We start from the raw sequence: 22,414 nt of genomic DNA on the forward strand, positions 1-22,414 counted from the left end.
GATCACAATCATGCTAAAACTGGTTAGCTTTTCTCTCATCAGCAGTCTGGACCACCTCAAAGCAGACACATGCACAGCACGCACAGCACGCATAAATACATAAAAGGGAAGTTTTGAGGAACTCTCTGAGGTGGTTGTGGGAAGTTTAAAGCAAAAATGCCTTTTCTCAGTACAAGCATCAGGAATGGATCTGTGTTAAAAGATCAGCGATTTTTGGTGGAATTTAGCAGAAGCTGATTAAATTTAAAAAGCCCTTCAGTATTCTCTCCAACACGATGCCTAGGCTGGGGTGCCGATATTTTACTGCACAAGGTGGAGATTTCTCAGTTGACAGACAACGTGATTGACCAGAGCTGTGGGATGTTGGTGGTCCACATCATTAGAGATTTCTCTCACATTCACAGAGCTTGGGGTATCACAGTTTCTCCCCAGTAAGCAGATATTTTATTTATAGCTGCTGAAATCCTAATAAAACAAAAGCATTCAAAACTAAGGCAACTGTTGTCTGCCTAGATGTGAAGAAACAAGTGTAACTGGGAATAATTTCAATTTAAGAATATTTTAATTTTTCATGCAGAGCAGAAAATTAAGTTTATCATGTAGAGCAGAAACCTGATAACTCAAGCAGTCGAACCATATCTCATTATTTCCCTCTATTTGCTGCCCTTTAAAGAGAAGCAGCAACACTAAGCTGATCTGATTTTTAATCTTCCTCTGTGCAAATTAATTCTGAGAAATACAATTTTCATTTCCACAGAAAAATTGATTTGCATCCTAGCTCTGCTTGAGCAAGTTATGGCTGATGTATGGGCCGAAGTGGCATTCATAATGTATATGTGAAATCTTTAAATTCAGCCTACTGTAAAACTAGCGCAAAATAAAAAATAGCACACACATACAGAATAAAAAAAGTTCTTTAGAAGCACTTTATGATACTCACGTTTGTACAAACGCATGCAATAATAATAATAATAATAATAATAATAAGCAACATGGGCTCATCTTCTCCTTCTGACACTCTTCATCGACAGTCATTTTTAGACAACAAAAACGTTGAAATATAAATAAACCCAGTAGACACATGGTGACACTGCATCAGCATTCAGATGTAATTAAGTATTAATCAGAGAAAAATACACAAAACATGACACTAGTGGTATAATATGTACAAATATGTTCAGCATTCAGCTATATGTACAAAATGTCCAGGAGCAACAGATGCTGCTGTGGTAAACAGAGCGAAGCTGAGTGTTTCAGTTCTTTACAGTTTGGAGATCAGACCAGACTGAAGACGAATTACGCACCCACTTGAGGAAGTGGCAGGATGTAAACAAATGCTAAATTCAAATAAGACAAATTATCACGTTGACCTCCTTTTCCATACCCCTCATACATACACATGCACACTTTACCTCCCCTGCAAACATACACAGAAACACAAACACACGCACGCACGCACAAACACATATATAATCCCTGTTTAATGTGGCTGGTCCACTATTATAAATCTTCACTCTTGTTCAGTCAATACCTCGGTCTCATTGAAAAACCTTCACAGTAGACAAGGACACTTTAAATCATCTGTACAAAAACTCCCGTAGTGTTCACAGTGTTACCTGCATCATTAGGGTAATCCGGTAATGCCTTATCCCCTGAAGGTCTAATGGGAGTTACTGCACCACGCTTCAACTAAGCCGTATGGGACATAATGAGAGCTAAATTCAGTCTTAATTAGACAATGAACAATGGTGCCTTATTCACTCAACATTTTCTGGCCTGACTGAGGTAAACCAACACCAGCTAGTAGACTATATGCTTGGCAGTATAGGTTTCAGTAAAGGCCCTTTAAGAGCCTTTCCTTGTAAGAATGCACAGAATGGGGCCACTAGTCCCTACAAATGAAGCTCACAGTTTTCTGCTGTTGTAGAAGGTACCTATGGCCTCAACTGTACTGTAAACAACGTTCCGGGAATACAGTGCATCCCCATAACTGGGCATATTTCTCTCCCGCATGGAAGAGTTATAAAGTCTATTAAACACGTTGTTTGTACGTAAACGTGTATGATTTATGTGGATGGGAAGGCATCAGAGCCACGCCGTATTTGGTCCAATGCTTAGTCTGAATAATGTCCCCTCTTTAAAATGGCTGTTATAGTAATGAGCCCATTCTGCTTGCCAAGGGACTGCGTACAGTCAAATAATGGTCTGGAGAGCCTCGGAGGGCCAGACACACACCACACACACACAAACACACACACAACCTCAGCAGTACACAATTTCAATCTTGAAAGAGAGAAACTATTTCCAGTCAGAGCCCTGATGAATAAGGCTGTTGGCAAAAACATTCCTCCCCAGTGCATCATTTATTACACAACAGAGCAGATCCATGGCATGTGGGTCCTGTGTATAAATGCTTCTTCTCCTTTCAGACTCTGAATTGAGGACTGCACAGGGGCAGGCCTGGTTGGAACACCGCCACTGAACACAAGGGGGCAGGATCACACTCTCACTGCAGGTCCTGTATGGGCGGTCAGAGGGACCTGAGAGCCGCAGTCATAGTCTATATCTACTGTATGAGAGCTGCTGATCAGTCTGCCGTGAGAGTAGCCTCGTCTGTCCACATGTCTGTCCCGGAAATGCTGAATATAGCTCTGGATGAGAGGGGACAAGAGAGTATAAATTATTTATGACTACAGGGAATGACTACAAGTGGACCTATGGTTGGAAATATTACATCGTAACAAATCATTGGTACAAACTTTGTCACTTGTTACAGATAGAAACTGCAACGTCAATGGCAATGATTCTCCGAAAAGTAAAATCATGATATCAATATATCGCAATATCATAATCATATCCTCACGTTGTCCAGCCCTAAGTTAAGCCAAAGTATCTAATTTATGATGAGGGAAGAGACTGAGATAATTATGCAGTGGATGGAAGGACATATGGTGACAAATGGACAAGGATAAACAGGATAAAAAGGGATAAAACAGAATGAGCGTATGAGTGTTTACCGGCGAGAGAACGTCTCCATCATAGCGGCGTGTGGGGTTGGGTTTCCTGCGGTACGTGGGCTCTTGATGCTGGGCTTTTGCAGGGGGGTTGGTGGAGTGAGGGTTAGACTGGGGAGGATGGTGGTACTTCTGCTTCTGCTGCTGCTGTTGTTGTTGAGGTTTCTGTTGTTGTTTCTTCTTTTTCCTGCTCTCCCTTCTCTCCTCTTTCTGGCGAATCTTCATCAGCTGCAGCCGCCTCTGCTGATGACTGATGAACACTTTATGGACAAGAGGGAGGAAGCAGAGGGAGGAAGCAGAGGGAGGGAGGGAGAGAAAGCGATAGAGGAAGATTTAAAGCGAGTAAGAGGAAAGTCATTCATTCTTACAGAAAAAGAGGATGGTTTGGAAAGACAGATTGCTACTCCGAGTGTAATACGGAGTGGAGAGAGAGAGAGAGAGAGAGAGAGAGAGAGAGAGCGGTGACAAAGAACAGGACAGGCAAACTGATTCAGAAGAACAGCTTGCACATTTTCCACACCAGTTCATATCCCCCTTCACGCACGCACACAAATAAGACGTTTTCTCATTCGTTCATTTCAGTTTTGCTGAAAAGTAAAGACACTAAGCTGCATGTACGAGTCGGATATCTCTCCCACTGATCCGCCACCACGATGCCAAACAAACCGCTGAGTGTTTTGACACTTTCTGCCTCTCCGCACGCCTAAATCAGCATTCACATTCTGTTCTTTGTCACTAATAGAGGCGGCAGGATTATTTTTGTCCTTTCACTCACTCTGTTGTGCCTCGACAGATATGGGCCCCATCTGTCAGAGAATTCACATAATGAGCTCTCTCTTTCCAACATACATGCACACACACACACACACACACACACACACAGTGCCCCTCCTACCCCACGCTCATATTCTCCCCTTTCTTCATCAATGTCCCTCTTTCCTCCCCCTATACGCAGGGGCCCCAGCTTGTCACTATGGCAACGTCCCCAGCACCGCTGAAGCGTCCTCCCCTCACACACACACACTATAATTCTGAGGTCGTGTGTGTCAGTTTGTGTGTTATTTTAACATGCCTGCTTTCTCAAAAAGAGGTGCTGCAGACACCTTACTTATTACTCGGCATAAGATGGAGACCTATTTGTTTGATCACCCACGGCACATTAAGCTCTTGTTCTTCCACCCATTGTTTGTTCTGATCATCCAACAATCCTGGATCCTACAATCCACATACAAAACAAAAGCCTCACACTGTACCACATGCTTCATATCACAATCCTCCCACAACCAACACTCTGTTTGTTGCTGTAGTGATTTTCTTGGGAACCTCTCAGAAACACTGCCAACACGCATACTGGTGGAAAATATAGTTTATTTGCAGGTTCCAACATCCTGCAGCTCACAGCACAATGCCATCTCTGCAGGTATTGCATGTGCCATGGGTTTTTATACAGTACTTTATACAGTACAGGTCAAAAAAAAAAAAAAAAAAAACGTAAAATCAACACCTTGGCTGTCAAGAATCCTGTGTCTGACAACTGTAATCATGTACCACAAATCTCTATATTTATCTCTGCACTTTATGCATACAATATTATATTACATATACAATCTCCTTCAGTCTGCTTGTTGGTTGTGCTGTTATGTCGTCTGTTTTGTCTTGCATGTTGTGCTGTGGTCCTGAGGGCACTTGGCTTTATTCCAGTGTATACATGTAGCCTATACTAAGCATGTCAGAACAAATTTCACTGTTCACTTCACTTTTAGTTGCCTTACATATACACTGAAATATATATTTCTGAAACCTTTCGGCCAAATAATCTTTGACACATTTGACATTTCAACATTTTTCTTAAACAACGTTCTAAATAAATGCAAAAAAATTATTAAGGTGCGTGTCCTAAAAAGAATACTGCTTATGAGAGTTTATTTTTCATTGGGCAGGCTCCCGAGTGGCGCAACTGAAAAGTGTTTGCCCTATTGAGTTCAAATCCCGATGATACCACAGCCATCCATGGTCAGGAGTCCAAGAGAGCAAAACTGACCATGCTGTCTGGGTGGGACGGGTGGTATTCTCTCTCTCCCCTACCAATCACACCATCACTATCTAGTCATAGCTGTCTGTGAGCTCATGCATGCAGAAGGGGGTGCATAGTGCTTTCCTCTGAGTATATTATACCTCCCCATAACTCAGCATGTGCAGCAGTTTGAAGCGGATGGCTGGCTTAACGTGTCTCGGAGAAAGCATGTTAGCCTTCGCCCTCCCTGGTAGCTGTCGTATGATAGGGGAGAGCTGAATTGTGGGTCGGAATTGGTCAAGACCAAATTAGGGAGAAAACTGGGGAAACTGGAGAAAACTTTTTCACCTAGAATGCCAGGTTGAAGATGACAGAGTTTTACATGCATCCTTGATTCTTAGAAATGCCCAATCTTAATCAATATCAGCAACAGGTAAAGAAATTACTGCGTGCAAATAAATGCTCAAGCCTAAATTAAGTACATTTATACTTGAATTCAAGTTTTTCAAGTTTTTCCGAATTCAGCCCTAATGTATATAGATGGATGACAGTAAAAGTTGACAGAACTCCAGCTTAGTTAGAAAAGGACAATCATTTGGCAGCCGTACAAATCCTCAGGCAACACATGCAGCTCAACAGTGGCTCTGGCTAAGCCAGGACACAGGATGCAGCAGAACAAGTTTTCTCTCCACAGGACCAGCATCACAGGGAATAATTAAGTAGGACAGTCAGAAATAGAGCATCATCATAGTCCTCTGCTCTTCATCTAACCACCCTGGTCAGTAGTGGAATGTAGTGCATATTATTTAACATATTTAAAAACCCTGAGGAAACAATATCAATGATATAGCAATCCTTTATCATTACTATTACCACTGCATGCTAGAAATCGGCAGTGTGATTCCATGATTGTGGCTTCCCTTGTATCGCTTATAAATTTATTTTTTTGTCGATTAGACGAAAACATACATTTAACCATTGAAAAATGTGTTAACCCTCAGGCATCTCAGGCAACAATGTAGTTTTTACAAGGTTTCTCAAGTGACAGTGGCTGCATTTTGATATTAAATGAGTAACAGGTTTCAGAGTAAGGAGTTTGATTATGTTTAGCATAGAGTTAGGAAATACACAAAATGTGGTTAACTAGCATCCATGATAATAGCATTGGGCCATTAAGGACATTCTAATGACTTACTTAAATAAATTCTTGAGTAAATAATTTACTGTCAACCGATAATTTGGTCAACAATGCTGTATTTTCAAAATGCTCTTGTCCATTAATATCACAGTACCATTGAACATAAAGAAAAAGGAATGAGATCATTTCTTTTTCTCCTTCCCATGATCTTCAGGAAATTCAGATGATGGAACGTCCTGCTGAAGTATTCCAGATATTACATAGGGGTGAATGTGTTCAGGTCGTGTGACATGACTAAAATGTACATGACTAAAAAGTTTTCATAACCTGTAATGGATAACTCGTGGAAATGGATCTTTCAGGCATGAGATTTTCAATAGATTCACACATTAATGCAAAAATAATATTTGATTTTTGAAGCATTTTAGAAGATTTAGAAGACTATTCTAAAGTAAAGTGTAGTTATAGTGGGCTGGGACAGGTAAAAGTGATGTAAATAGGTTTTATGTTATTTATCTGCACCATGCACATAGGCTGTTGTGAAGGACACTGTACCTGTTTTAGATATTTATCTTTTCTTTACATATGTAACTGTAAATGATATCAGCAGGACACAGATGGCACCACAATCATGGAATCACCCTACATTTCTTCACAATTTTGAGTTCTATTATTGGCAGAGGAAAGAGGCAATTTTTTTTTTTTTTTTAAATTTTCATTCCTCCCCTTATTCAATAACTTTCCTAACAGATGTGTAAGGTTGATTTTGGCCCGAGATAAGAAACTGAAGCTCTATGAGAGCAGGCTGATAGGTGTTGAACCCTACCTTCTGTGTGCGAGTATCCATCTGCAGTCACCTTCCACTGAATGAGGACGCCCAGCAGGGCGAGCACAGGCCACACGCCCATCACCACCCACGTGTACCAGCACACGGGCTGAGCCGGTGCCACCTTCACCCTTTCATAGATGTAACGAGTGAGTGCAAACAGCTCCACGAAATAATCCACAGTGACGGTGACGATGGCTGAGCCGAACACGGCCGTGGAAAGCGTGGTGAAGCAGCGCTGCCACTGCAGCGTGAGCACGGCGAACAGCATGCCTGAACCGAGCAGCACACCCAGCGGCAGCCACACCGTGCGTGGGTGGTAGAACTCCTCCAGCACCACCAGCGAGGCCAGTGCCACCAGCAAGCCCAGCAGCAGGCCCACCATGAAGAGACCCACGCTGCGCACCAGCATGGTGACCAGGCCACACAGCGTGCCGATGCCCAGCCCGATGCCCACGCTGGCCTCCACGCTCAGCTGTGTGTCCATCACTCGCTCCTTGTAGCACAGCATGAAGATAATGATGGAACCGAACATCAGGCCGGTGAGGAACATTACAGCCTTAAAACAGCGGTAGCCTGAGAGAGGAGAGCAGGTTTTACAACATATTCTTTATGAACACATATAAAAGCAAATATCACTATATATAAGAAGCTCATAGAAATGTCATCCAGTCAAGAATTTCAAATCATACTTTAAAATGTTTTTGTTGTAAACTTGTTTATCAGACAGGATGCACAAAGATACGCTGCTTTCACACAGCCTCAAATCAACCCCATAATAATAAAAACACGTGTACCTTTACCCATAGCCACAGCTGCTCAGCAGCTCAGCAGCTCAGGAGCAGCGTCGTGCATGTGACGCAATTTTAATTACCTCAAGTCTATTCTGCACTGCACAAAAGGTAGATGTTTATATGCCTGAAAAAAAATTTATAATAATCCTTCAACTGCTGAACTGGTAAATTTGTTCTTTGATTTATGTTGCCACAGTTAATTTCAGATAAATGAACCATGAAACATAATTTTAGTTTGAAGAAGACTAACATATTTGATTTAAATGGATGTGTATATCCATTTATCCAAGTATATCACAGCAAAAAAATAAAAAGGGGAGCAAGAAAATGTTTACTAAGAAGGTTAAAAGCCTCAGGTAAAACCCTAACTGTGCAGGGAACTCCAGGACCAGGGTTGGGAACCTGTGGTTTAGAGAAACACAAAGTGTGTGTGTTCATGAAGAAGATGAGTGTTTAAGCTGTTATTTGTCATAGCTGTGCTTCCCTTCTTCTAACCTCTGCTAGTTCTTCGCTGACTCTTTCTCAATGGGAATGGAGGATGATGAAGGCAAATTTCACAGTCCAGTGAAAGTGATAAAGCTTATGTAATGGACAGGAAGAAGCACAGGCCATCATCGTTATCATATTCAGAGGATTATTAAGTGAACTGAGTTTCTGAAGTGAACAGCTTTGTGCAGTGTGGCGAAACATCAACACCCCTTAGGCTGAGAGCGCAGAATGTGTGTGTGCGCGTGTGTGGGTTTTTTTTCTCCAAGTGTGTGCAGAATGCAGCGTGTGTGTGTGTTTTTCCTACCATACACACTAAAATCACCTTATCGTTCACAGCCTACTGAAGATAAATGGATCAATAAAACTTTGTGGTTTTCAGTACAAGCAAAAGAACACAACTATCTTGTCCGCCCAATGTGCCACGCCACCTACCAAAGAAGCAATAGATAATGCCGAAGAGGCAGCACATGGAGCAGACAACAGAGGGGACAACTTCATAGCGCCGCTCGATCTCGTCGTCACAGCTAAAGAGACTGTCTCCACTCCCACCCTGAGACGGTGGGGCGAGCTTAAAGGCCAGCAGCTGGGCCGTGGAGGTCATGATGATCACGTGGGGGACGTTATGGTAGGCGGAGATGGAGAGGAAGGGAATAGTGGGGTCAGGCGTGTCAGAAATGGTCAAGAGGAATTTCCCATCCAAATAGATTCACCTGGAAAAAGAGAGAGAAATCATGGTGGTGGTCATGTGACAATGCCATTTTAAAAATAACAGAAACACATAGTCTACACTTTATTAAATAATTTGATTAGATAATCTAAATGTTAACATAAAGCAACACTGGCTTTAAATTCATCACATTATCCAATACACAAATGCCTCTGTCCATGCTGTAATAAACCTTATGACATAAGATTTATGTGATAATGTGATCTGCACCCTTTTTCAGAGATGCCTAATATACATTTTCTCACTGTCTAACAACAAGATTTGTTTCCAACTTGACATGGCACATCTCACACCATTAGATGCACCTTTTCACTGATTAAAATCACATTAATGAAAACTCCTGGACAAGCCCAGACCACACAGAGTTTATTACCAGCAAACACAGTGAATATGCAAATTGCATTAGATTACTGCTTGCTTTTAATTGCAGAACCCATCCAGGGTGTATTCCTGCCTCATGGACAGCGTTCCTGGGATATGTTCCGGATCCGCTGCAACCCTGCTCAGGATAAAACAGCTACTAACGACGAACGAATAAATAGGGCATGTGGAGAATGACCTTGTGGTGATGTGCTGGGTTTGAAAGCTTCCGTTCTAGAGCTGTACGTGACTGCTTTTGGATCAGAGCTACAAGACATGAACAAAAATAGCATTGCTATTATACTGCTACACACTGCAACTGCAATATGCTTTGCAAGTTAATAAAGCAAACTGTGCAAGACCCGATGTGTTAGGTTTAAAAATGAACCTGCACTCATTATTTTGGCTCACACCAAAGAAACCTTATCTGGAAGTTCTATTAGTTTGGAGAGCTCACAGCTCACAATTAAAAACGAGGTTTGTTAGAGTGCAATGCACATCTGCATATTGCAGGTCACTGCTACACCAATATAATGATAACAGAAATAATATATTGTGCAGCCCTGGACAATTCCTGAACAATTCTAGTGCAGTGCACAGGGACAAACAGAACAATATCACCATCTTCTCTGACCAGTTAAGCCTTCAAAAGCAAACCCATTCATCTGTAAACCTATTATTTCAGGAAGTACGTTTTACCAAAACCTCTTCTAATTAAAGTGATTACTCAACTAGAAAATACTTGACAAATGACTCCTTCCCAAAGAGAACTAAAGGCAGAAGAATAAACATTCACAGCCCCAGTGTAGAATTATTTACCACTTTTCATAACTACAGAAAGTAAAGCACAAGTGAAAAGTTATGCATAATGCATTGTGTAAGCTGAGAAACAACATTACACAATTATTGAAGATGCCCTAAACTGTACAACATTCTCTGTGCGAGCCTTTATCTATAAAAATTTAAGATCTAGTCACGTCAACACATGGAATAACATCCTTTCACTGAGACAGCAACCTCAGACAGCCTTGAGTGTGTTTGTGTTTCAGGGGATGTATTTAGTAGCGGCATCATATTGATCAGTTGTAGCATGTGCTTCAATCTGTGGCTCTGGCACGTCGATTAAGCTGTGGAGGGTATGTATAGGAGGGCAGAAGATGCACATTCACAACAAGGACACGAACATACAAACAAACACACTGTTGTGTGGGAAATATACTACAGCTAAAAGGACAGTTATGTTCACTCTAAGGGATGCTGTTTCTCTTAACTATGAGACAGCACTGTTGCAGTGCAACTTGAAATACCCTGAAAGTAAGAGACATAAGAGAAAATAAAGATTCTAGCATTAGGCTTCGTCAGATGTCCTTCTTTGATCTGGATCAGGAAGTGTCTAAAAGCGTGATTCATGCAAAAAGAAAAAAAAAAAGCAGCTCACACAACCATCAAACGTCTTACACATCCAAGAAAATCATACAGGTGACAGAAGTACAAGAACACCCTAAGGAACATCGGCCCTTTTAAGAATTCTGTCTTTGCGGCTCCATCAGTGAACTGGCTGTGAACTGCAGCTGCTTAAGTCGTGTGTATTTTTTAAATGAGAAAACTGGCACCTAATTTCCTGTGTGATAAAAAAAAACCCTGAGCATTACATTTACCTGGTTTTGTATCAGGTTCATTGAGCACAATTATACTTATGAGTCAACAGAGCAATTATGTCATACAGATGAAAAAGGATAAAATTAGTCATTGTGTTAGAGTCTCTTCTCTTGGCCAAACCAGCACTGGGACCAGGATTTATGAATTTGATAAAGATCAGTCTTCCAAATGCAGTGGGAAACTGATCAAATAAGGAATATTTAAGAGTCCTTCACTGATCACTGTAAACATACTAAATATAATTTGTATGACTTTGCAATTCTGCATCATTTAAGATACCCAAGAGCAAAGCTAAACTGTACACAGACAGTAGAAGATACTGGTGTAGCATGAAAGCATCAAAGAAACCAAAAGTTTTGGCATAACCATAACAATGTCTCACTTCCTGTCTGTTGTCATAACAACTGCAGCATTATGGGATGCCTTTGGTTATACTGCACTTAGCAAACGAGAGAAAGGCCCGCCACCATGGCAACAGGTCTAGAACCAATCAGTGCTTTAGCTCACCTTGCATTTCTCTTTTCTTTTTTATGATCAGCGCTCACCCCTCCCATCCTCTCCAACACTCAAGGCATATAAACAAGGTAGATAACAATGTAATGCCATTGCCATGCTGTTTTGAAATGTGCTTATATAAAAACATGCAAAACAAAAATCCACTTTATCAATGTCGAAATGCAAATAAAAACACAAAAGATTTAATGACAGGATCGTTTCCTATACCAAACTCTCCCAGACATTACTAGTAAAAGCCCTGAAACCAAAAGGCAAGACCTCCATCGCAATGTCATTATGAAACCTAATCACCTCACTTGTTCTTTTCCAGCGAACCATTCCAGCTCTTTTGCTCCTCAGCAGGCCACAATAGAGAGAACAACAGTCTCATCTGCAGCATGATTACATGTCAGTCATGATGAAGCCCAACACGCCCTACTGAGCATGAAACGCCACATAAATTTCTTTACACAAGGCACCGAGGAGCATGGAGAGGGAGTTTCAGCAGAACGAGGACAGACACTGTATGTCTATGTGTTATATTCAAGCTTATATCCAAAGCCACAGAAACTCAGAGTGAATGAGTCATGTCCACTGTCTCACACACTATATAAAGAACACATCACAGTGAGCCAGAAATGATACACTCATGTACAGTACAGCTTCTGTACAGCAAATCAGTCATATGCACAGTACAACTGACAAGAAAAAGTTTAATACCTTTGACAATAAATAAATTATAAATAGGTCTAGGCTAAAACCAACAACCAGGCCTCAAACAAGAGCACAGTATCCAGTTTCAGGACAATGCCCATTCCCTGTGCAGAGAAAGATGAGGTCATTTTACTGTTGTGTGTGTTGGCCTGCTGTAATGGCAGTTATGTTACACCCTATATAGTGAACATATATAGCGGAGTGAAGCCACTAGGGATTTAGTCTAACTTGAGGGCAGATTTTATATGGAACATAGACAAAAATTATCACTGAAATTTAAAATCATACAAAAAAAAGAAAGAAGTTTAAAAAGACAAATCTGAAACATCTGATTGTATGATAAAATTGTGTTGCTGGCTCCTAAATCCAGGAGAACAAGTACTTTTTATAAGAGAGCGAAACCTTTCCACTACTTTTGAGGATTGGTCTGCCATATCGTCTGGTAGAAAGGTGTGTGTCTGAGCTTGGCTACAACTTGTAAACATTCTATGGCGAAAGCATCTGATCGATCAATGACCTACGCTACTTCTACTGTACCCTGGCAAGACGGGAAACCAAGTAAGGCTACTTAGTTACAACACAGAACAATTAACAACAAAAAGCAATAAAAGGTCATTTGTGATTACAAAAAAATAGTTTTAAAAAAAAAAAAAGAAAAAAAACCCACCAAGGCATGCTGGTTCAAGCAAGCGCCCATTAAGACCAGGTAAACCAACACCTGAAACTATAAATAAGACCTTTAATAACATATTTAACAGTTTCAACACAAGGAATAAAACAGGGCAGGATGAATTTATAGGAAAATAATAAACGTTGGACACAAAGTGCTCAGATTATTTTCCTATACCAGCATGTAAAAGTCTTTTCTTCCTTTTTATATCAAAAGCATCTCTTTTTTCTTTCTTGCTTTTGAATTTAATAAAACAAACCAAACAAACAAACAAACACAAAAAAATGCAGCTCGTCATGTTACACAGAAACCCCTCCTGAAGACTATCCCAATGTGGAAAACTTAAGCACCAACACTGGAGCCTCCTTCCATCATCATTTTTTTAATTCTGTTATTAGTCTTATTCGTCTATAATTCTGTTATTAGGCTTAGATTATGAGGAGTGCATTAATATAAGCTTACTGTAAGTGTATAACACATAATAAAGCCTGACACTATCTTGTTACTCCAGGAAAGACATTCTACATTTTACCACCGTAAATTATAAATGCATTCTCTGATTCCTGCTGTTACAACACAAAGTGAACTCTAATTACGTGTAAATCTGGCAGCATGTGAAGCCAACATCTTGAACTGAAACAAAAACTGCACTTAAACTGGGATTCAATACATTACTAGAGTTCTCTACTACATAAAATGCTTGTAAGACTTTTAAGGACTGGATTCACTATATTATCAAACTTCCACACGTTGCTTATTCTAAATGAATATGATAGCTTGTGGACAAGTTCATTAACACCCTTTGCTATCAGTGTATTTATTCCAAGAGTGTACACTGTGCTGAAATCTACATTTTAGACTAATGCGCTTCACATTAACCACAGAGTCATTATCATACTGGTCACAGAGCAAGCATCCAGCATCCGTGACTCTACACCAAACACAAATTACACTGTTAAAATGCATTCTCTGGTAATTGCTAGGGTATGATTGAAAAAAAAAATAAACAATCCAAATGATATACAATATAGGAATGTATCCTGCACCAATAAAGTCTTGGATTACATGGAAACAGAACCATAAAACACTATTCATTCACATTCATAAACAAGGCACGTAGACACAAAGTAAGGTTTGACACCCGAAATGTACTGCGGAACTTGCAGAAAACACTGACTCACTCCAGTTTTTTAAGGCAGACACCACAGGCGGGCGGGCGGGCCGTTGACAAAGATAAAAGAGTAGCTTTATACACAGTCGTCTCCTTATTCTGTAACAGTCAGCACCACAGTGCAGGTTTCCCTGGCATCAATGGCCTGGAGAGCGGATAAATGATGGAGGGATCCTGAGGTGAAATCTCAGAGTTGCTGAGAGGAACGAGTGTGCATGTGCGAGATACAGAAAGGAGAGTGTGTATGATTCTGTGTGTTTGTGTGTGTGTGTGTGTGTGTGTTAAGACAGGGCCATAGCTCTGTTCGACCTCGTTAATCCTGTTGAGAGCTTCTGCTCCAAAATCCATTAGCACTGGAGGGCTTTCCCCTTCTCCTGACCTGAATGAGATCAGCACTCTAATGGGCGTATCTGTGCATTTCTCTTTTTCTGGTGTTTATTTGTGTATTATTATATGTTCATGTCAGCATTATGTTTAATATATAAGATATACACATAGGATAAACAGAAAAATTTCAGTTTATTGACTAAAATCTGTGCCTTAAGCTAGAATTATAAAGGAAAAAATTTACTTCCAAAAGAAACAGGCTGCCAGAAAGTTACAGGAATTTTAAAGCAGAAGAAGGTAAAGGATATTGCTACCGTATTTGTGCCACCTGCCTAAACTGAGCCCAGATTCCCAACTCCCTTTAAATTGTAGAGAAAGGGTTTAATACAATGCTTGCTCTATTATTTAACAATAATCATTCCTCTTTCTGCAATGCTTTTGGGAAATTCAGAACTGCGCAGCACATATAAGTTTCAGTAATGTATATACACAGATCAGCTATAACATTAAAACCACTGACAGGTGAAGTGAATAACATTGATCATCTCATTAAAGTGGCACCTGTCAAGGGGTGGGATATATTAGGCAGCAAGTGAACAGTCAGTTCTCAAAGTTGATGTGTTGAAAGCAGGAAAAATGGGCAAGCGTAAGGATATGAGCAACTCTGACAAGGGCCAAATTGTGGTGGCTAGATGACTGGGTCAGAGCATCTCCAAAACGGTAGGTCTTCCCAGGTGTTCCCAGTATGGAGTGGTTAGTACCTACCAAAAGTGGTCCAAAGAAGGACAACCAATGAACCGGCGACAGGTTCACAGGCGGCCAAGGCTCAATGAACTAAGGCACAAATTGTTGAAAATGCTGGCTATGATAGAAAGGTGTCAGAACACACAGTGCATCGCAGCTTGCTGCGTATGGGGCTGCGTAGCCGCAGACCAGTCAGAGTGCCCATGCTGACCCCTGTCCACTGCTCAAAGTATCTACAAGTATCTACACTGGTCCTTGGAGTATTGGAAGAAAGTGGCCTGGTCTGATGAATCACATTTTCTTTTACATTATGTGGACAGCTGAGTGCGTGTGCGTCGCTTACCAGGGGAAGAGATGGCACCAGGATGCACCATGGGAAGAAGGCAAGCCAGCAGAGGCAGTGGGATGCTCTGGGCAACTTACAGGACTTAAAGGATCTGCGGCTAATGTCTTGGTGCCAGATAACACAGCACACCTTCAGAGGTCTTGTGGAGCACATGCCTTGATGAGTCAGAGCTGTTTTAGTGGCACAAGAGGGACCTACACAATATTAGGCAGGTGGTTTTAATGTTATGGCTGATAGGTGTAAGTTTCATATAGACTTTCACTCCACTCCAAGGTGTAGAAGTATTTCATGAAATAAATATGTTACATATACAGTCATGTGAAAAAATTAGGACACCCCATGAAAGCCTGTGTTTTTTTTGACATAGTTAACCATAAGGACATTTGATCTTCATTTTAACAATATTGGGACATTCAAGTAATATAACTAAACAAATAAAACCAAAGACAAGTCTTTTTAAAATGATCTGTAAAATGTAATTTAAAAAAAAATCCAATTTCTTGTCAGGAAAAAGTAAGGACACCCCCACATTTATTTGTACTTAAAATGTCTAAAATTACCTACAGGCGTATCACATCAGGTGCAAATTATTAGAACATCGTTACAGAGCATTGCCTTATTTAAACCTCAGACATTTAGTTTGGTTTGCTCTTAATTGTTGAAGTGAGAGGTATCACCATGGTGAGATCCAAAGAGCTCTCTGAGACCTTCAGAAAGAAGATTGTTGATGCTTATGAGTCTGGTAAGGGATATAAAAAGATCCCAAAAGAATTTGTAATCAGCCATTCCACTGTCCGGAAAATCATTTTCAAGTGGAGAACATTTAAAACAACTGTCAACATGGCCAGGTCAGACCGTCTGAGCAAATTCACCACTAAAGCAGACCGCAAGATGCTTAAAGAAGTCTCCAAAAACCCTAAAATATCATCACGGGACCTACAGCAAGCTCTTGCTACAGCTGATGTCAAAGTGCATGAATCTACAGTCAGAAAGAGACTGCACAACTTTAATTATCATGGGAGGTGTGCAAGGAGGAAACCTTTGTTGTCTAAGAAAAACATGAGGGCGAGACTGAAGTTTGCCAAAGAACACAGACAAAGGCCAAGACCTCTGGAATAAAGTGCTTTGGATAGATGAGTCTAAAATTGAATTATTTGGACAACACAGAGGGCATTTTGGCATAAACCAAATACAGCATTTCAGCAAAAGAACCTCATACCCACTATGAAACATGGAGGTGGAAGTGTTATGGTTTGGGGATGCTTTGCTGCAGCAGGACCTGGCCAGCTCACCATCACAGAATCCACTATGAATTCTACATTATATTAGAAGGTGCTTGAGGAACATGTGAGACCATCTGTCAAAAAAAATTGAAGCTGAAGCGGAACTGGACCTTGCAACATGACAATGACCCAAAACATACCAGTAAATCCACCAAGGACTGGCTGAAAAGTAAAAAAATGGAGAGTTTGGGAATGGCCAAGTCAAAGCCCAAGATCTAAATCCTACTGAGATCTTGTGGGGTGATTTGAGACGGACTGTGCATGCAAGAAACCCCTCAAACATCACACAGCTGAAAGAATTCTGCATTGAGGAGTGGGGGAAACCTTCTTCCAGTCGATGTCAGAAACTGGTAGATGGCTACAAGAAACGTCTCATTGAGGTTATTTCAGCCAAAGGGGGAAACACTAGCTATTAGGGCATAGGGTGTCCTAACTTTTTCCTCAGTTGAAATACTCATTTTTGTTGATTTCTTTTGTTTAATAGGTGAAAGCAAAGTGATTTTTTTGTTGTTTACATGCAATTACATCACTTTCATCTACAGGTACAAATTAAAACAAGATCAGAAATTGACATGTTGACATTTCTTAATAAAGAACTGAATATTTAATGGGGTGTCCTAATTTTTTCATGACTGTATTTATTTTTCATGAAATATATGTTACATAAATATATGTAAAAATATATTTCACACAGAATATCTGTGTTTTACAGTAGATAAAATAGTTAAGTAGAGCTTAGCAAGAGAAAGCAAACAACAGTTCCGCAGGGTGATAAGAGGTCTCTGCATGAGCACAGAACGTTTAAGTTCCTTGGTGGTGTAACAGTAAACGCATGCACCATTTTATCGTGACATCACACGTTCAAACCCAACAATTCCATACACATTCCTGGCTGGAAGTTCATGAGAGTCTAAATGGCTCTGCTCTCTGGGGGAAGAACAAGACATCAGAGTGAATCAATTGTGGCCATCTGTGAACTCATGTATAGAGAAAAGGACATTTAGTTCTCTTTTATCTGTGTTCAACTGCAATTCGGGGAAAAAAAAATGTCATGACATGGGAAATGGTAATCACTAAATTGGGATGAATTGGCAAAAATTATGTAAAAATGTATTTAATAACCATGTGATTGCAGAGAAGGAATGGTCACTCACTAACCATCAACTGTTTTACACATTTTGCATCATCTGGCTAAACACACATCACGAGCGGCAATTTTTACAAACTATATAAGCTGTTTAACAATAGATCGTGATTTTACGTGAAAAAGCAAACGCAATATTAACTTTCACTTTTCATTATTTTCTATAAAAGCTAAAAAACTATTACTACTATAATGCATTACTACTATTATGTATATATGAAAATCAGGAGTCATTAGTGACGGAAAATACTTCTTACTAAGAAGGACTGAGCTTACTATGCATCTGTAGATCTCTGTACGTCTTCCTGGATCCTTAATGGATGTCTGTGTACGCTGCACCAGATGCTGTATGTGTTTGTGTTTCATCAGCCATCTGATGGTTGATAGGAGCAATCACCATTAGCACTCTAATCATGATCAGGCTGGTGAATACTTGTTCAGTGCACATAATCATTCTGTATCCCTGTATTATTTGAGTCCAGGCTTTACTACAGAATTCAGAAGCTCACGCTGAGCTCTGCAGTGCATCTGGTGGAGAGAAAACAGTGAGCGTTTGATGACGCTCTTGGCACCGAATCCGACTGAGAGGCCTGCGTTTGACCCCCTCACTGAGCTCCCAGCAGACAGCTGAAGGGGAATTGGAAAAGAACATTACTCTATTTAAGTCTTAAAGCCTTTGTAACAACAAAAAAATTAAAAAGAACAACCATTATCTGGGGAGACACTAATGAGCAATGATGTATTGTTCTTTTTATCAAAAGACTTTATCACTGTTGATGCTGATCATTATTATTTCATTGCTTCATTACGATCCAGCAGATTACACATAACTGGATTTGAGATGTGGACAGATCTGAGCCAGGAGTCTTCATGTAAATTTAAGTAGACAAGGTTGGAAAATAATGTAATTGTGGTTGAGCTGTAGGCCTGTGCAACATTTTTCTTAACATGCACACACAAAGGACAGAATGACCCTTGACACAAACTTTGTGTCCAAATTAAATGGTTTAGTGGTTTCCCCAGGCTTGAGCCTGATACAGAGCCTCTATTGAGCTATTCTTGGCCTTGGTATATGGAGATCTCTTAGATCCAGTGGAGCAGAAGAGAATAGTGCAGGGAAAGCTGGAGGGGAGAGAGGAAGTCATGCAACCTGGACCTAGAAGAAAGGAAAGATGGACAGAACAGCAAAGGAGGGTAAAGGCAAATAGAAAGGGGCCCAACTCAGTACATATGTATGGAAATAACCTTAACGTTTGTCTAAGCTTCGTTATTCTTTTCAGCCAGCTCTGTAAATAAAACCTAAATTCCAGTTGGTCAAATAGTAGCATCCAGGCAATGCAGCATGAATGGGAGAAGAAACACAAACACAAAAAAAGATTAAATGGTCCACTGAAATTTCAAATGGTATGGCAAGAGAGGCCGAGGGCTAAAATAAGTTAGGTCTCCTACCACAATATAATAAATATTTTTGCTTTGACTGATATAACAGCAATGTCCAAACTGCACATTTCAGCCTTTTAAAGAGTCAAAAAAAAAATCTGAGGCCTCCGGGTGCTTTATATTTCAGCATGAAAGCAACCAAGAATAAAAACATGGCCATTCAATCATGGTAACACACAGTCTACTAGACTCTCCTAAAAGCACAGGTAAAGAGATGATTGACTGAAGTGTAATAATTCACTCTTAAACCACAGTGCTGTTGCATTCTTGAATCCGTTTGATCAGAAGGTTGATTCATTTACTACAACAGCACAGATCAGATACTGTAAGAAAGAAAAAAAAGAGACTGGTGCTGCTGTAACATAAGTGATCAAAGGAACTAACTTGTTTCATTAAACGTAACTATAAATGGATAAAGATTCAGGGTCATTCTTTAATAAATAAATTGTTAGTTATTAGTGTTGGCATATTGCTGTTGTATATGAGGAGTAGCCTAAAACACTTCAGGGCGTGCTGTCATAGGAAAATAATAAATAACAACACAACACCCCATCAGTGATCATACTGTCTATAACAGCACACACTGTCATGTTTTACTCCTTACTTATGCCATTTCTTGCAATTCAAGTTGAAATGCAGCTGAATATCAATTTATTAATAGCTTGGATCAGTGTATCAGTCCAGAGGTATAATCACAGTACATAGAGGCAAGAGACGACAGCAAGCCAACTAGGCTTTAGACAGATTGAGGCTTCACTCTGTGGTTATGTTCAGCATGAATAATACAAACTGAGGACACAGACTCTGAGTGTTGCCTAAATCACTACACACATAAACAACATTGGTAGTGAAATACTCTACAGTAATATGGAGCAATACAGCAGTTTATAATAAGTAAAATAAGTGTGATGTCTTTAAATCACAGTCACTGCTCCTCCTGCTGCTTCTTGGACGAGTATCCGCACAGAGGAACTACAGACGGTGAGAAGGAGTGCACTAAAAGGGATAATGGGATTAACATTGACATACTCTATCGCTTACATTCCCCTCGGCTTCATCTTCTTTTGACTCCTTTGCTACTCCTCTGTCTCTTTTAGGTCTTATCTTGGTCTCTCATTTTCTCCTTTATTTACACTCTCTCTCTCTCTCCATCTGTCTTTGTTTAATCTCTTCTCAAATGAAACCCAAAAATGGTAGGTGTGCTGTAATGTAACATAATGTGATGTGTCCCTCTAAGGACACCAGATGCTGTCTTCCTCTCCACATATTACGTATCTGCTTTCATTAAACCAGACATTGCCTGGATTTCATTCAGCCTCTCTCTCCTCATTTCCCTCAGTTAACATCCGTCACTGTGCCAGCACGGGTGTCCACACATCTGCATCTCATTATCTCATCACAGAGTACCTACTTTATAAGCATGCTGTGTTAATGAAACACTGAATGAGTTTTGGTAGAACACCCAATCGCTGAGCAAAACACATGTGTGTGTGTGTGCGCGTGTGTGTGTGTGTGTGTGTGTGTATATATATATATCACACACACACACACATTAGGGCTGCACAATACATTGAAATTATCAAAATACCTCAAAATGTTACAAAAAGTCAAAATTTTAGGGTGATGCAGATAGCAGAGAATGTTTTCTTTTGCTCAAAAGAACATGAACCATATGTTGGTTATGTCATTTTGAGTTTGTAAATATATATATAGATAGATAGATAGATAGAAAACCTTTTTGATTTTACACACATATAGCATTATTGTACCGCATATCACATTATTTAACATACTATTGCAGCCCTAATACATACATACATACATACATACATACATACACACACACACTCATATATATATATATATATATATATATATATATATATATATATATATATATATATATATATATATATATATATATATATATATATATATATGAGAGAGAGAGAGAGAGAGAGAGAGATCATATGCTTTGGCTTTCACTAGATCTCAACCCAACTGAACACTTATGGGAGATTTTGGACCAATCTGTTAGACAGCGCTTTCCAGCCCTATCATCAAAACACCACTTGAGGGAATACATTTTGGAAAAACAGCATTCATCCCTCCAGTACAGTTCCAGAGACTTGAAGAATCCATGTCGAGGTACACCGAAGCTGTTCTGGCAATTCTTGGCGGGCCCAGTCCCTTACTAAGACACTATGTTTATTTTATAGAACTGTGTAAAAACTAAAAGAACCATAACGTATATCTGAGCAACTAATTCATTGTAATATAATAATATAGCGCCATTATTATTTCCTGCAAAACATTATTATACATATTTACCAAAATGATATAGAGAAATACCCCAGTATCAATTTCAAGACTCAAAGTCACCAAATTTCCATTCTTTCCATAATTTCCCAAGCTTGGTTCAAAGACCAGCAGAAATGCATTTATAATTACATCACAGAGATGATGTTGGGCCGCTATATCATTATCCCGCCCAAGTTCCCTCAGGCCATTTGCTGGTCAATAAATATGCACAGCCCAGAAGCTTTTAAATCTTTTAAGCACAGTTGTGTCTCTGATGTAATTTAATTTGTTGTTTTTTTGCCATGAAATAACCGCAGACAAAGTAGATTCTATTTAATTATTGATGACTTTGTCTCATGCTTCCCCAATATGACACGATTGTGGAAATCAGACAGCACCTCTGAACTTTTTCCCCAACAGACTCCATTACAAGCTACCAGATTAGAGCTAATGCCATGGTAACTATTGTATTATCTGCTGACAGAAAACAGGCACGTTAGACATATGTGGCCTTTACATTACTTATAAATCCATCGCTTGTTGTTTCTAAGAGCATCTGATAGGCTCCTGATGACAGGATCAACACCCTCTGATGTGTTTTTTTCTCCCTATTTACCCACTTCATGCTAATTAGCAGTTAGCAAGGAGGTGTGAATTAAAAAATGACTCAAAAAAGAGTGATTAAAACAGCACTCTGCCCGTCACAGCACTGACTCAGTTTTCGGAAATTTGGGTGAGAACGGGACGTCAGCAACATC

At 40.0% G+C, this 22,414-nt stretch overlaps 1 protein-coding gene across 1 annotated transcript in view; it reads right to left on the bottom strand.

Annotated features, from left to right (window-relative positions):
- Positions 1–1,085: 1,085 nt before the first annotated feature.
- The window catches only part of tmem198a (transmembrane protein 198a), a 23,893-nt gene continuing 2,564 nt past the window's right edge, over positions 1,086–22,414 (bottom strand). The window contains exons 2-5 of the mRNA XM_026912534.3: positions 8,708–8,985; positions 6,993–7,568; positions 3,018–3,274; positions 1,086–2,651 (exon numbers count right to left, since the gene is read on the bottom strand). Coding sequence (XP_026768335.1) covers positions 2,499–2,651; positions 3,018–3,274; positions 6,993–7,568; positions 8,708–8,876 — 1,155 coding nt within the window. The 5' untranslated portion in view covers positions 8,877–8,985 and the 3' untranslated portion in view covers positions 1,086–2,498. The remainder of the gene's footprint in view (positions 2,652–3,017; positions 3,275–6,992; positions 7,569–8,707; positions 8,986–22,414) is intronic.

The sequence above is a fragment of the Pangasianodon hypophthalmus genome, chromosome 5, assembly GCF_027358585.1.
Source record: "Pangasianodon hypophthalmus isolate fPanHyp1 chromosome 5, fPanHyp1.pri, whole genome shotgun sequence".
NCBI lineage: Eukaryota > Metazoa > Chordata > Actinopteri > Siluriformes > Pangasiidae > Pangasianodon > Pangasianodon hypophthalmus.